General features: G+C 36.8%; 1 protein-coding gene across 1 annotated transcript in view; it reads left to right on the top strand.

The window, feature by feature from the left end:
* LOC139121350 (ubiquitin-like modifier-activating enzyme 6) overlaps positions 1-15,591 on the top strand; it is a 71,077-nt gene that overhangs the window by 35,196 nt on the left and 20,290 nt on the right. Inside the window, exons 9-13 of the mRNA XM_070686168.1 lie at positions 491-600; positions 3,424-3,563; positions 5,096-5,309; positions 10,611-10,678; positions 14,849-15,005. Coding sequence (XP_070542269.1) covers positions 491-600; positions 3,424-3,563; positions 5,096-5,309; positions 10,611-10,678; positions 14,849-15,005 — 689 coding nt within the window. The remainder of the gene's footprint in view (positions 1-490; positions 601-3,423; positions 3,564-5,095; positions 5,310-10,610; positions 10,679-14,848; positions 15,006-15,591) is intronic.

Below are 15,591 nucleotides of genomic sequence, written 5' to 3'. Positions count from 1 at the left end.
AATGTGGGCATTTGCTTCAAATGAATAACATGCCACAGGGATTTTCCTCAGCACTGGTGGCTGTGTGAATATGCCAGCAGCAAGGCTGTGGTTACTTTTGATGCACATCTGACGTTTCTGCCGATTGCAAGAACAGCAATATCACGTTAAATGCTACAGTATGTCATGTCGTGTGGTATCAATCCATGAAGTGGCCCATGTTATAGACATAAGATGAGCCCCTGACTTGTAGCATTTCCAAGCTCTTTGAGTCAGTTTTGATCACAATTTTACAAAATTTTCCTTCAGTTGACTGAATAATATGTAAGATATAAAGTTTTTCTGAGCAAAAGTACGCTCTTGAGTTCAATGGTGGCACATCCAATTAATTGGCTATAAGCAGACACTGGACACTCCTGATGTGTGTCATCATCACAAATTTGAGAACTTTATTGTTGTCCGCAGTAAGAAATATCATCTTGTTTCTTGAAATTTTTTTTATGATTACCAGTTATATCACCGTATGCATTTACCATTTGTGACACAAGTGGATCTGATTACCAAGCCTATGTAACTGGAGGTAGATGTATAGAAATCAAACAACCTGCTGTGCTATCCTATGTAAGTATCTGAGTAGCTCCTATCCTCAAATTACTTTCCATAATGATACCAGTGTTTTTAGTCCCGCGGACGAAGTCCGGCGGGGACTTATAGATTGGGTCCCGTCTGTGCGTCCGTCCGTCTGTCCGTCCGTCATCAACAGTTTCTCAGACACTGCTGAACCAATTTCGTTCAAACTTGGCACAAAGGCATAGCACTATGACCTACAGATGCACGTCGATTTATTTTGTGATATGATCGAATTTGGCCGCGAGGCGGCCATTTGTTACGATTTTTCACGTCTTTGGACCATACCTTAGACATCCTTGAGCAGATTCTGTTCAAACTTGGCACAAAGGTATAACACTATTGCTTTCATATCCATGTCAAATAATTTCGCAATACAATCCAATATGGGCGCGAGGCGGCCATTTTGTTGCGATTTTTCATGTTTTTGGACCATAACTCAGACAACCTTCAACAAATTCTGTTCAAATTTGGCACAAAGGCATAACACTTTGGCCTACATGTGCATGTCAAATTATTTTTGCGATACGATCCAATTTGGCTGCAAGGCGGCCATTTTGTTTGCGATTTTTCATGTCTTTGAACCATAACTCAAACCATCCTTGAACCGATTCCGTTCAAACTTGGCACAAAGGCATAACACTATGGCCTACATGTGCATGTCAAATTATTTTGCGATACGATCCAATATGGGCGTGAGTTGGCCATTTTGTTGCGATTTTTCATGTCTTTGGACCATAACTCAGACATCCTTAAACCGATTCTGTTCAAATTTGGCACAAAAGCAAAACATTATGCCCTTCATATGAACACCAATTTATTTCATGATATGATTAAATATGGCCGACAGACGGCCATTTTTTTGCGATATTTTCATGTCTTTAAACCGTAACTCAAACATCCTTGAACCGATTTTGTTCAAACTTGGCACAAAGGCAAAGCACGTACTATGGCATGCATATGCATGTATCAATTAACCTTGCGATAGGATCCAATATGGCTGCAGAACTGCCATTTTGTTGGAATTTTGCATGTCTTTGAAGCGTAATTCAAAGGTCATTGCACCCATTTTGTCCAAACTTGGCACAAAGATCAAGCACTATTGCATACATGTCATTGTACTTTGTGACATGTTCCAATATGGCTGCCAGATTGTCATTTTTTCCAATATTGCTGCCCGATGGTCATTTTTGGATTTTTTCATGTCTTTGAAGCTTAATCATATGCAAATATTCCTTAACCAATGTTGTGAGACTGGTACAAAGATAAAGTACTATGGCATACATATGCATGTCTACTAATTTTGTGCTATGATCCATATGGTCAATAGACAGCCATTTGATTTCAATTTTGGTGTGATTTTTTTATGTCTTTGAAACATAAACATAGGTCACTGTCCCTCAATGGACTGATTTTGTTCAAACGTGATACGAAGATAAAATACTATGGCTGCATTCTTGTGCACATTAATTGTTTCATTATATGATCCGAAATGGCTGATGGCTGATTACAACAACATACCCGATCCCATACCATTTTGAAAATTCCACAAAACCATGTGTATAGTATGTGCCGTCATGACACTAGAGGTAGCGAGGGCATCATTATGTGTGATGTAATCAAAAGTTCCTTCAGTGGTCATTACCGGCAGAGATGAGTCATTTATTGAACGTTCCTCAGATTACTTTATTATGCAAGTCACAGACCTGATGCACCTGTTGCATCATGTCATTCCACAGCTACCTAGACCACAACTACCTAGACACAAAAGATTATAACAAAATGGATATGCGGGGACTGTGTCATCAACGATGACTTGTCTATTAGAGCACTGTAGCCTTGCAAACTTCCTGTTTTATCCTCAGTTGCACTATTACTTGAGTGATTGATTGATTGATTGATTGATTGTAGGCAATGGTTGTTCTGACCAGTCAATGAGTGATTAGTATCTTAATGAACCTGATGAGGGACAAAATTCTGAAAAGCAAAAGAGGAATATTATTAGTGACCAACCACTAGCTCCATTTTTATAAAAAACATATTTTATATAATCATATGTGTATTCTATAAATAGCCAAATATTAATAATGGATCACTTTGCTGATTACAAATTCACCGCAAGGAGAAAACATAGGAAATCCTACAGCCTTACATCACAACGATGGTGTCATATGAACTTGTTTTCAGATATCACCATTGTCATAGTCAGTTATCACAATGCCCAAGGATATTGTACAATGTTTCACCAAAATGGATATCTGTGTGTGTTTACCACCATGGTGATTTCTGTGTAATCAGTCTTTTTTCATGAAGGTAGAACACGCCTCGAAAGTGAAAGACTTAAACTTTTGCTCAAACTTTCCTTAAGGAAACTTTCAACCATTCTCTTTCAAACTCAAGAATAAAAATCAGGGGTCACTGTGCAAATTTTGGTATTAGAGAACCAATAACCCAAGATTTGCCGATATTTAAAATTCAAAATGGCCACCATCCCTGTGTTAACTCTATGGAGAAATATAAAATTTTTGGATTTCGAAAAACTAAGCCAATGAAAAGTTTTCTTACACCAAGCGCTTTAAATGAATCCCCTACTAGTGGTATATCAGAAAGAATTGTAAAAGTTTGAGAGTCTGAATATCTGTCCCAGAGGCACGATCTACGGTAACTGGTTAGCACACACAGCCTCTTGCATGACAAGAAAAAGGTGATCAGGTGGTTAAAGTTTTGAATGAAACTTGTATGGATGGATGGATGGATTGATTGCAACTGTGAACACCTTTGTTGTTGACCTCTCACTGTGACTGATTGGTCTTGTAGGAATCTCTAGAAATGCAGCTGTTGAATCCATCTATACTGGTTGCTGATCTGAGTAAATTGGATACACCACAGAATATCCATCTAGGAATGTATGCTTTACACCAATACCAAGAACAATATCAAGGTCTACCCAGAATCAGGTAACTTCATACCAAGGCTTTCTTTTCTCAGCACAGGCTCTGTACATCAAATTCTTTGCAGGTCTACACAATTTCACATGAGCTATAAACGCTTAGCATTTGATAAGTTGCTTTTTTTTCTCACAATCTGCTATGTGCCAGTGCATGTTTCTACATCAGGTTGGTGGCAGTCTTTAGTTCAGTGATGTACACAGTAAAATCCCACAGATTTGGGCTCCTCTGAAATCACTTGGCAATCAATAATTTGCCTTTTGGCTGTCTTCCATGATGGAATAACAAATACCATTCTATCGTTTATCCCACAAATCTCAATGTAGATTTTCAGGTATTATCCTCCAGTAGTGTTGTCAAAAGGTTACATACAGTCAGAATATGGTTAATTAATTCATATTGGCCTCAGCTTTCTTTCCGTCTGCTGTCGGCTTTGAATATTTTTACCCTGGCAGGGACCCAAATCCTTATTTAGTGATAACGCATAAACTCCCACGTAACCCTCATCCGTTTGCCAGCTATTAAGTAAAATTTTTAAAACTTAATAGTCCTGTACTGATATATTTAGAAATCATAATTTTAATAAACTTGAATGTTAATCATCAATCAGAAAGATCTGTACTTTTTCAATTGATATCTATGGAACCAAAGCATGCCACGATGTAGCCATGAAACCACGAAGACTCCATGCACAAAAATAATCAGTGTTCACCACTTCAAGACTGAAAGTAGGTCTAGGAAGCAAGTCGCCTGAGATTGTAGCCTGGTTCCTGTTGTTTTGCGGGATATTTTGTTGGTAGATAGCATTACGTACAGTGACACTCTGGTTCATTTCCTCCTGGTTTATCCTGAGTCGGGAAGTCAACATCGGAGACATACAACCATAGTAAAATATAGAGGAAATGAACGAAAAAATTAATAATAACAGTGTCATATAACTTTTATTTGCTCTACGTGACCTAGATAGGAGAGCTGCAGCCAATGTAGGAAGTAAAAAACAGGTCTGAAAAATTAAATCTATGTTTAGAATTGTTCAGTGACAGTGACATATCTTCTTATACATATATGACACTGAATAATCACCTATGGAACGAAACAACAATATTTCGATTAATACATACTTTAATTTGATGATTAATTATTGATTCATGGAACTTAAATTACAGACAGGGCAAGTGAAGTAATCATATCTACAAGAGATACTATGAATAATAGGATTTGATTTCACTGGACTCCCAGTTGTTGATATTCAGATATCACTCTATGTGTCAACAGGGCCTGTGGCACAGGAAATCTGAAAATCCTGTCCTAGGGAAAGAAAAAGTTTGTCAAGACCTAGAAAGATTAACACTGCAGATTGGCAATATTGGCCATTAATGAAAAACTGAATGGAAATTATGTAATTGTACGTCAATTCCATTGTGACAAACAAGTATGTTCCTGGATACTGTGCACCAGAAGGTAGAGAATGTACCTTCATATACCTTCAAGAATACTGAATTATATTTATTTTGGTGCAATTCATTGTTGTTCTTGTCCAGGAATAAAGAAGATGCAGACAAGCTGATAGAGATTGCAAAGCTACTGAACAAGAAATTGGTGAACACTGTGGAGCCAATGAACACAGATCTGTTAACCAACTTGGCTTACACATCTGAGGGATGTTTTGCTCCATTGACAGCAGCATTGGGTGGTATTGTGGCTCAGGAGGGACTGAAGGCACTGACAGGCAAATTTACACCTCTCAATCAATGGGTCAGTACTTTAAGGTTAACATATAAGAGTAAACAATTCAGGAATCACCTTGAAATCAAAAGTCTTGGAACAATATCCATCATTCCCTTTATATCTCAGAAGATAAAGATACAATATCACTTTGTGTGCTTAAATGTACAAAATTTATCTTCTTTTTGCACATCCTTCATTATCACATGCAATTTCAGCAAATGTCAGTGACATGTACCGACTGTTGAGTTAAGGCCGAGTTACACGAGGCAACTCGTTGAGCAACGCGACGAGCAACACGACAGGCAACGGGAGTTGCCCGCCATGTTGCTTCGTTTGTATGATATCGTCGCGTCGCCCGAGGTGGTCAGGCGACGTCGCCCGGAAAACCGACATGTCGGTTTTTCAGGCGACGCGTCGCCCGTCGCTTGGACGAGTTGCCCCGTGTACACACTGCGTCGCGTCGCCTGAAGAAACCTTTGACCTCTACTCATGCGCAGAACAGTGATCCTGTTTGCGCTCATCGATTGTAACTTGTTAGTACATATAAATTTACAAAACTCGAACAGGAAATAAACTATAAACTGTAAAAAACAATCAACCAATCAATATGTCAATAAATCAATAAATCTATAGACAAATCCAAAAAATATCCACCCTCTCTATCAACTCTACTTCAATCTTCGGTAAACTGGTGAATAACCGCTTCAATATAAGATAAACTGCTGAATGATAATTTCTCCTGAGGAGCCATCAATATTCTCCGTTGTCCTTATATATGGACTGATATTTACACGTATCGAAAGCATCGATCAGGTCGGGACGACACAGAGAATACAATCAGCACAACGAAAGACAATGTGGAAATAAAACTTTCTGACTAATATGCTCGAGCGTCGTCACCGTGACGTCATCGTGATATAAGAAAAATGTCAATATATTTTTCTTAAACCAAAGAATAATCAATTAATCGAAATTATTTCATCCCTAATTTACCGACGAGCACATATAGACATGCCAGGCTCCAATAGATTGTACACCAAAACAGACAATTTGCGAGATGTTTTGCGAAACGACGAATGTATCAGTGTTATTTTGCTTGCACCTACACCAGGTCATTCTCACCATGAGGAGGGATAACTACTAAAGAGAACAAAAATTGCCTTTTTTCAAGGCAGATAAGTGGAGGCGGTAGCAATGGTGGTAACCATAAACAAAATTGCGAAACGTTTTTCCAATTTCACAGAATTTCACACGGTTCAGATTTTTGGAAAAGTGTCTGTCCTTCAACTGAATGTTAGTAAATCTGAAGCACTATGGCTCGGTTTATGGAAAAATAGACGTGACACCTCGAGTGGTTTGAATTTGGAATCTTCATAAAAAAAATTATTAGGGATTTACTTTGGTTATGAACGTTTAAGACTTCTACTTAACTGGGAGAAAAAAAATCGAAAGGATTAAGACCGTTTTGAAACTTTGGTCAAAGCGTAAGCTAAGTCTGTATGGTAAAATCACTACTAATCATCCAATTAGTAGCTCTTTTTTACGTATTGTTAATTCTTGGTGCTTTTGATGAACTTTTGAAGCCGATCAATCAAGCAATTTTCAAGTTTTTTATGGAATAATGGGCCTGACAGAATAAAAAGACTCACATTAATTGTAACTTACGAACGTGAAAGGTTCAAGATGCCCGACATCTTTGCCCTCCATGATGCATTCTATGCTTCATGGATTCGTAGACTGTGCGATTCAACGATCGCTCACTGGTAAGCTGAAATTGCTAGAATAATGAACATATGACCTATTGTACGACAATATTTTGTACCCGTTAACCTTAACCATGAGCTGATAATTTGCATTTTAATAACTTAAAGGGCCATTATTTGTAACTGTTGACCATTTTTCACCTCGGAAAATTCCATGTTGGAGGCTCATATTTGTTGCAAAATGTTGTTTACGAAGAAACAAACATGATAGTGATGTTATAGCCACATAAAACTGCTAATTTTTGTTCAAACGTGTTGCCCTTCCGAGCTCGTTTGTTGACGTCTGGCATGCTCAGCGTGCTGGGGAGAACGCAGATATGGTGACGCCGCGATCACGCCAGATGTACAAGTTCACGTTTATTGCGGGATCAAAACAACATTGCATCGTGGATTGCCAGACATCTGGCTACGCAACGTGCTCGGACAATGGACTACGACGTAAGTGCCGGGCATAAGTAATGAATATTTATTTTGAAATTGCTGTAAATGGCTCGCGCAGGTGCAGAAGAATGCCTACGTTGCAATCCGCGTGTCAACAGAGTTTGTATTTCTGTCTGGACAAAAATTGAAATTTTCGTTGTAAAATCACATGTTATTTAGTTGTAGGGCACGTAATGTTTCCGAATAATGTGCGATTCTCTGTAAAATGACAGGCTATTCAACATGAGCCAGTGATCATTTCAATCAAAACTAACGGAAAAATCGCAAGAAGATACAGCTAATGGAACTTTAATATATATGCAGTTTATTAATTCAAATTTTATTCGGAGCGTTTTTCAAAGTTCCCCAGAATAAAATATGCCATCATTCACACGATTGTCACTTCGGGTTACGTGTTATAAGAACTTTTGGCAAACCTAAAAATATCTAAGCTATTTTTTTTATTTATTTAAAACTATGTCCTTGTTTGGTGCATTAATGATGACTGATACGCATATTCCAGGACGGGCTTTAATCGATACGTGACCTTGACGACACTCGTCCCTAAACACTGCACCGTTGCATCGCACCATGATCTGTCACAAAGTATTCATCGTTTTTGTGTTGCAGAACAGCTAATACTCATGGTTTTTACATGTTTGAAATGCACCGAAAATGCCACAAAATGACACCATTTCAATAGCCAAATTTTCAAGTTTCTACAATGGAAGGCCGCGGTCGGCGTGACCACCCTCCTCATGACCACAAGCTAGCCTTTTTACAGTGTCGCGGAAAAGTTGATTTTGAAATTTCTCATTCTGATTTGAGCTTATTGCTGTTTCACTGTGCCGTCAAATTTTAATCTTTAGATAAAATTAAATCACATCATTGTCAATACAGAGAATTTGTGACGTTATTCCCCAGATAATTACTGATAAAATATCCAAATGTCTCGTATTGTGGCCTCAGATGTTTTATAAATTCCCTGGTAATGCCAAAACTATTAACCAAAAATAGTGTACCCCCTGCAGGACAATCATGGACTCAAGTAAACTTTTCACTCCATAGTGTACTCGGCTTTTTGTTGTATCGTACATTATTTTGTACAAAGTTTTCTTTCCTCCATTATGGCTCGGGAGGGGGAATACCATTTTCCCGTTAATATCGAATTATTAATAATTCTTAGAAAATAATAATTATCACTTTATATATGTTCTGGCATTAAAATCAAGACGGGAGGTTCATGATTTAAGAGGAAGGCCACAATTTCGTATGCAAGTTTGGAGGAGAGTCACAATTTTCAAGGCAACCAGTTAATATTTCAATCGCACCACCCTGCTTCTGTTAATTCTGTCCTTACCCTATCTGCCTATGTTACCAATCAAGCATACCCGTGAAGCCATCTCGACATGACAATCATGTCTCTATAAAAATATTCAAAATAATTCTAGCTGTACAATTATTTAGTTGGAGTTTTTATATGTTTGATTATCACATCTAGTAAGATTTTTCGAAAATATCCTTCATTAATCCGATTCGTAGATTATTTAGTATGAGTTTCCTTTAATTTGACGAAATATTACTATTTTTGTGGTCGAGCCATATTGCCGTTTGTCACGATCTAGAGGACCGTTTTGATAATGGGCCGCCACGAAACACAGTCGCGTCCGCTCTTCAAGCATGCGCACTGTAATCTTTTGTAAGGAAACTGGCGAGAAGTTGCCTAACGAGTTGCCTCGTGTAACTGTTCCAGTCGCGTCGCTTGACGCGTTGCCTACCGCGTTGCTCGTCGTGTTGCTCGGCGAGTTGCCTCGTGTAACTTGGCCTTTAGTGGGAAAGGTTTCTAAAATTGCAACATATTGTTGTCACAGAAATGTTACAGAATAGACCAGGATGCAGGGGGGTTATCTCATGTAAAATTTTGAATCAATATTTGACCTGAATGTAATATGTCAATATTAACACTTGAAGTCCTTATCAGAGAAGTGGAGGCCAGTTGCATTAACCTGAGTAACAAGTGCTATGATGGATTGGTTTATCTTCGCTGACAGACACACTGTAATATTCAAAACAAACAAATTAGTCGGAATCACGTCTATTTTTTGTGAAACTAAAATGCTAGTGGCTGAAGTTTCTAGATAAGGGAAATCCATAACTTAGTTGTATATTAATGCAGCCTGAATTACATAACCAAAGCGGACAGGCTTAAATAGAGTGGAATTTTTATAAGAATAAAATATGGAAGAATGGCAAAATGATTTATATCAGTAAACAGGCCAGCTTTGACCGGATAGAGTAAATTATCTAGTTGTCAACACTTTACTAATAAAAACAAAGTCAGTTTTACCCAGGATGCTATGCACATGTAATATGAACTTCGCTATTAACAGGTTAAATGGCATATCAGTTACAAAGAACTGTATATTGATTTGTTGGAAGACCTGACACAGAATGTCACTTATCCTCCAACAAAAGCGCACTGCACTTTACTTTCAAAAGTCAATTAAGTAGATGAATTTGTTCTTCAAAAAAAGTAATCGAGTAGCATTCATATTTTCCCAAGGGAAAAGAAGTGTGTAGGTAGTTTGCGGATTAAATAGTAATCTTAATATGAGAAACTAGCCATTTGCTGCATTTGTGGAACAGAAAGTATAATAAAAGAATGAGTGAAATAGCTTTATGAAATACATTTTGTGCTATTCCAGGGTAATGAAAAAAGAAACGGAATGATACTCAAGCTAGCATTGATGTAGCAGAAGGGTCAAATTTCTTATCACAAAGGATGGAACACTAAAATCAAGCCAAAATTCCGTGCCAAATGTTGCAAAATGTTATGTACGAAAAAAGTGTAGAGTATCAAGTCAGCCAGGTTTTATTTTCAATTCTTTGTAAATAATCAACCTATTGAGAGTTTATACATACTACAAATTGTATTTTCAAATTAATCCCATTGACATATATAAATTTTTCATAGCAATTAGTCATGCGATGTAAATCATGTTATATATTGTCTCTATGGCAGTATATTCCTACCACCCTCAGTCTGACTCTCTGTATTGCCTTCCTTTGTTATTATGTTAACCATTTTGAAGTCAGGTTGTCTGTTCAGACTGATGCCTTTTATCTCTCTCAATTTCCTTTTCAGTTTTATCTTGATGCATCTGAAGTCATTCCAAGTGACCAGTCAGCCGATTCTCAAGCATTCCAACTCAGGTATCCGTTCTAAGTCTTTCCCATGTTCCATGTTTATCCAGAAGGTGTAGTACTTTGCCTCATTTAAACGGTAACAGTTGTGTAATTCCAAAGTGCATCCTTTTGTAGAGCTCAAGATATTTTGTAACCGGTAAACTCCACCAAAAGAATAGTTCATGAAGAGGTCATTAACCCTTTGAGCGCCGAAGTCAATTTTGTCACCTTTACAAAATATATCCCAGTCAATTTTTTTCTTAGATATTTGCTGTAATTTTGATAAAAAACTGTACGCAATGAAATATGATGTCCATTTTGTCCAAAATTATCAAAAAAAAATACAGGAAAAATCATAAAAAATAGTAAAATGTTGCACTAAAATTTTTTGGGGAAAAATTACAGCACTCAAAGGCTAATTAATTTGTATCTGACCAAATAGAATGAGAACAGCAGATCAACCCCAGGAATTCTTACATACAGAAATTATTTGACCATTGCATGATGATATTTAGTGATAGTAAATCATTATAACCAACTGCTACACATGATAATTGTTCAGTAAAAATTTTGGCATTTTGTAAGTGAAGTTTGACTCCTATTAAATCCTATGTTAAATTTTTACATAGCTTAAATATGTGAATTGCTGTATCGACCTCTATGGCCTATATGGGATTAAAATTCCTGCATCACAAACATGAAAGTTTCATAATCAATTTAGAGCCGGAATTAATTTTTCTCCCTACATGATTAGATTAGAATGCTGATTAAATTAAATTGCCTGCATATTCATTACATACACTGGCGTCATATTTCTGTGAGCTTCACCTTTTCCTGAGGCAAAATTGCCATGTTTTGATAATCATGTGTTTTGCTTTTTTTCCCTTTTTCAGAACTTATCTACCGAGTCACCATTAAGTCAGTGTAAAAATATATAACCAACAAAACAAACACAATTTGTATTATTTATGTGTTTGAATTACTGAATTCATGTGAAGGTTTGGTCATGTAAGGCCTCCTGTCTGCGATCTTGTTGACATAATAAATTCCAGTGACCATAAAGAGGGACAATTCTATCTCCAAACCATATTTATTTAGAGACATACCGTTATGTAACAATGATGGTGACAGTTGTCATCAAAAAAACTAATGTCAATATTATTTGAAAAGCAGGGAAGTACAGCCACAAAAGAAAAACAAACTAATGTCTGCCAAAATAATCGATTCATTCATCCATGAACATGACATTGCTGTACTGTGTGTCGGAATGATACATTTAACCTTTTTGTTAAGATTACTAATCAACAAATTTTAGCCAGAGTTCCCTCCACTAGTCGTTTTTGCAAGTTTCCAGGAGTTATGTGAAAGCTATCACATCAGAGACAGCTTAAACTCAACTATAATAGTCCTACTCCGAAATAAAAAGGACACAATGTGTTCTACAGACTCAGTACGCCCAAAAGATCACATGATGGTGGTACAAACAAACCAGTGTGTACAAGCGCATGTGGAAATACACATCTTTATATGCATGTTTTGTGCACATGGTTTTGTTTGTACCATGGTTTATTTGAATTCCAGGTTTAACCTATTCCTAGACCATTTACATGTTTTGGCCTTCAACAGCCAGAAGAACGAATAGATTAAAAAAGCTCTGCATGCCAAATGATATGTAACATCATATTTTCATACGTCATCCAAGAAAAGTTTTCCTAGTTTTGCAATTACAACCATGCACAGTAACACAGGAAACTCCCGTCAAAATCCATTATGAAACAAGATGAAGAAACAGTCTTCCAACAACTTATGCCAAAATACCAGTAATATTAGACATTTGCTATTTATGAATTGTCTGAAACAATAGACTGTCACTGCAGTGTTCACATCAATGATACATCATCTTTGAATTTTGAATTTGAGATTGTATCAGACACTAGAACAGAGCTGGTTGGGAGACAGTACTTATACTTAGATTCTATAATATCAGACAAAAGTCTGAAAAAAAATCAGAAAAAAACTTTAATCCAGTGTATGATTAATCAATTTGGAGACAGGTACCTAGAGATACATTCGGATATTTTGCAAATTCTGTATGTGTCTGAGTATGCCTGCTATTATCTATTTATTGGTAAAACCGTAGTTGCCAAACACTGATAGCCAAACAATAATTTAAGATAATCTTACAAATTGGGAGCTATAGTAAATAATTCAATGTTAATCGGTGTTCTGTAAACTGTTGTTCCTATTTTATTGAATTGTTATTGAATAGAACAAGGCTCATCCATGATATCTGGTGGTGTAAAAAAACTGTCACAAACATTGTTCAGCCATCACATGATTCAATGATGCATAGCCTGATTAACCCTAATACTGTATTCCATATCTGAAAGTGGTGGGTCCTTCCCAAAAATGTTTTATTTCAAACACTGATACATTTCATACCCTTAGACATATCAGGTAATTTATTCACCATATTGTAGTACTAGCTTCCATCATTATCTTTTAGTTTTACTCCCCTTCGCATAATTATATCATTCTCTATACGCTATGATTCAACTAGATTGTTCACACGTTATATCTCAGTACTATGAATGAAAGTAAATGCACCAATATCCCCTCATGTCATCGGTCATTTCCCAGAATAGCATCTTTACAACAAGGCCAAGAGAACTCTTCTTCTTGTATTCCCATGTCAACTTATCATCATGACACTAATTGAATTACACCTGCAGCCGTATTGCTCCACTTGACCCCAGTTGAGTTGATATCCCACAGACTGATTCTCAGCTTCATCAAAGATTACGTTCCCAGCTTGACACCAATGACAACCCCAAAAGAGATACTTTTTCCTTTTTTCTCTCCTGATATGAACTCAAACACATTCTTACCTCAACTCAAATCTGGCTTTGATATAATCAGTACCTCTGGGTTCTCTTTGTTTTCCTTTGACCCCAACTGACATCAAGACAAGCAATTGACCTAATTCATCCTTACCTAATTTCACCTGATGGCAGTGCAGAATATCAAAATAAAGTCCATCTCACAGTACAATAAATTACCCACAATACTCTTTGATTTGTATCCTTGAAGGTTACTTTTCTAAAAACTTTTTCACTTCTGCATGTAAGCACTAGTGTGCAGCATCAGAATAATTTTTAAATAATATCTAGTAAAAGTACGTTTAGATATTTCAGTGAAAGTTTGAAAATAACCACTAAACAACCATAAAAGTCACATTCTGCAGGTACTACAAATGCCATACTTTTTAGGCAGCAAGTTATGACGAACTGAAGGGGTCATTCTCTGAGAAAACTTAGCATGCAAATTTCTTTTGTCACTTCCATTGCAAAAAATCAATATCCTTTTGTTTCATAAAACAGGTGCAACTAGTCTCCCTACTTTCCATCACATTATTCTGTATGGCTGAGGACACAATCTCTGGCAAATTTCACAAAAATGCTATCTCCTCTCTCAATTATGCATAATTTTCCAAATTATTTAAACTGAGAAGAATGGTGTGCATATAAGTACGTTTTCAAAATTTTGATATATAGTCTGTGAATTTGTCTACACATGGGAGACATAGTAGACTTCACTCAGGTATCTCCGAGGATACAAATCGCAATGAATTATGGGAAATTTACAGTACTGTGCATCTTCTCTTAGACTTGTGATGAGCCAGGTATTTCTTTTGGTTGTATTGCTGAAATTGTGTTACGGTGATGTAATACCATTTAAGATACAGGGGAAAGGGCGCAGGGGTGTGACCTCTGGAATTTTTTGCTAGACACGTAGTCTAGACATCTTGAGTGTTCCTCATTATCTTGGAGAAGATTATTTCATCATGCAGAACATCAGAGCAATGTTTGCCCCTTTTAAGAAAGTAGACCAAGCTCAACTCAGAATGCAAATCAGACAAGTTTTTTTCATTTTGCATATCAATCTGGCTCTCCAGTCCTTGACAATCTACATTTGGTTCTACGGTAGTCATGTGATTAACAGTTATACCATACTCAGCAGCTACATGTATAAAGAGTTGTTTTGATTTTGTTCTGTTTGTCTGATATTTAGAAAAATGGCCGACTTCATTAAGGTGACTGTTGTATAATGATCGCCCCATGTTTTTATAGACTTGTTTACATCATCTGTAACCATTGCAATCTGTAACCATGGCAATATATTTGTGTGTGATTTCAGGGATGATAGATATGATGGTTTGAGGATCTGCATTGGAGACAACCTTTGTCAACAACTGAGTAAACTTCATTTATTCATGGTGGGCTGTGGAGCAATAGGATGTGAAATGCTCAAAAACTATGCCTTGCTTGGTATAGGTTCATCACAAGGCGGACTGGTAAGATCACATTTTAACAAATCCTACAATATATCTTAAGTTGTTTTGTGTGCCTTAAAAATGGAGGCAGGTGGGACTGTGGTCACAAACAAGATATAAGCCAATATTCCAACATTTTACTGAAGGGCAACAAGTCAAACTGTATTTCAAAAGATATTGTCTCATTCAACTTTAGGTGGAAAATGTCATATTTCCACTCCATCACTTTGTATCCATCTGTTATGAATGTTTTTACCAAACCCACGCCAGTCTTGACAACCATCTATCATCATCGTGTATTGTGACAGTGCATTCGCCTTTCAACTTTTTTGAAAAGCTTCGTACAGGAATATTTTGTTTAGTCTGCCACAATGTAATATCTTTTATATTCCATTTTTACGCAAGGTTTCCTCTGCCGTGGGAGTTAGTAATTAGATGACACTGGCATGAGGGATTTTAGGCTACCACTGGGGAAGATATGATTACCTGTAGCAAACTATATCTGTTGATTAAATATGTTGGAAAGTACGATGCTCTACTACAGTTATTGAACATTTGCTTTTTTAAAATGTATCCAAGAAGGAAGATGAAACTGTCTTGTTCAGAA

Source organism: Ptychodera flava, chromosome 21, assembly GCF_041260155.1.
Source record: "Ptychodera flava strain L36383 chromosome 21, AS_Pfla_20210202, whole genome shotgun sequence".
NCBI classification, from domain to species: Eukaryota; Metazoa; Hemichordata; class Enteropneusta; family Ptychoderidae; genus Ptychodera; species Ptychodera flava.
The sequence above is the reverse complement of the archived record's forward strand: the minus strand, read 5'-3'. Positions and strand labels throughout refer to the sequence as shown.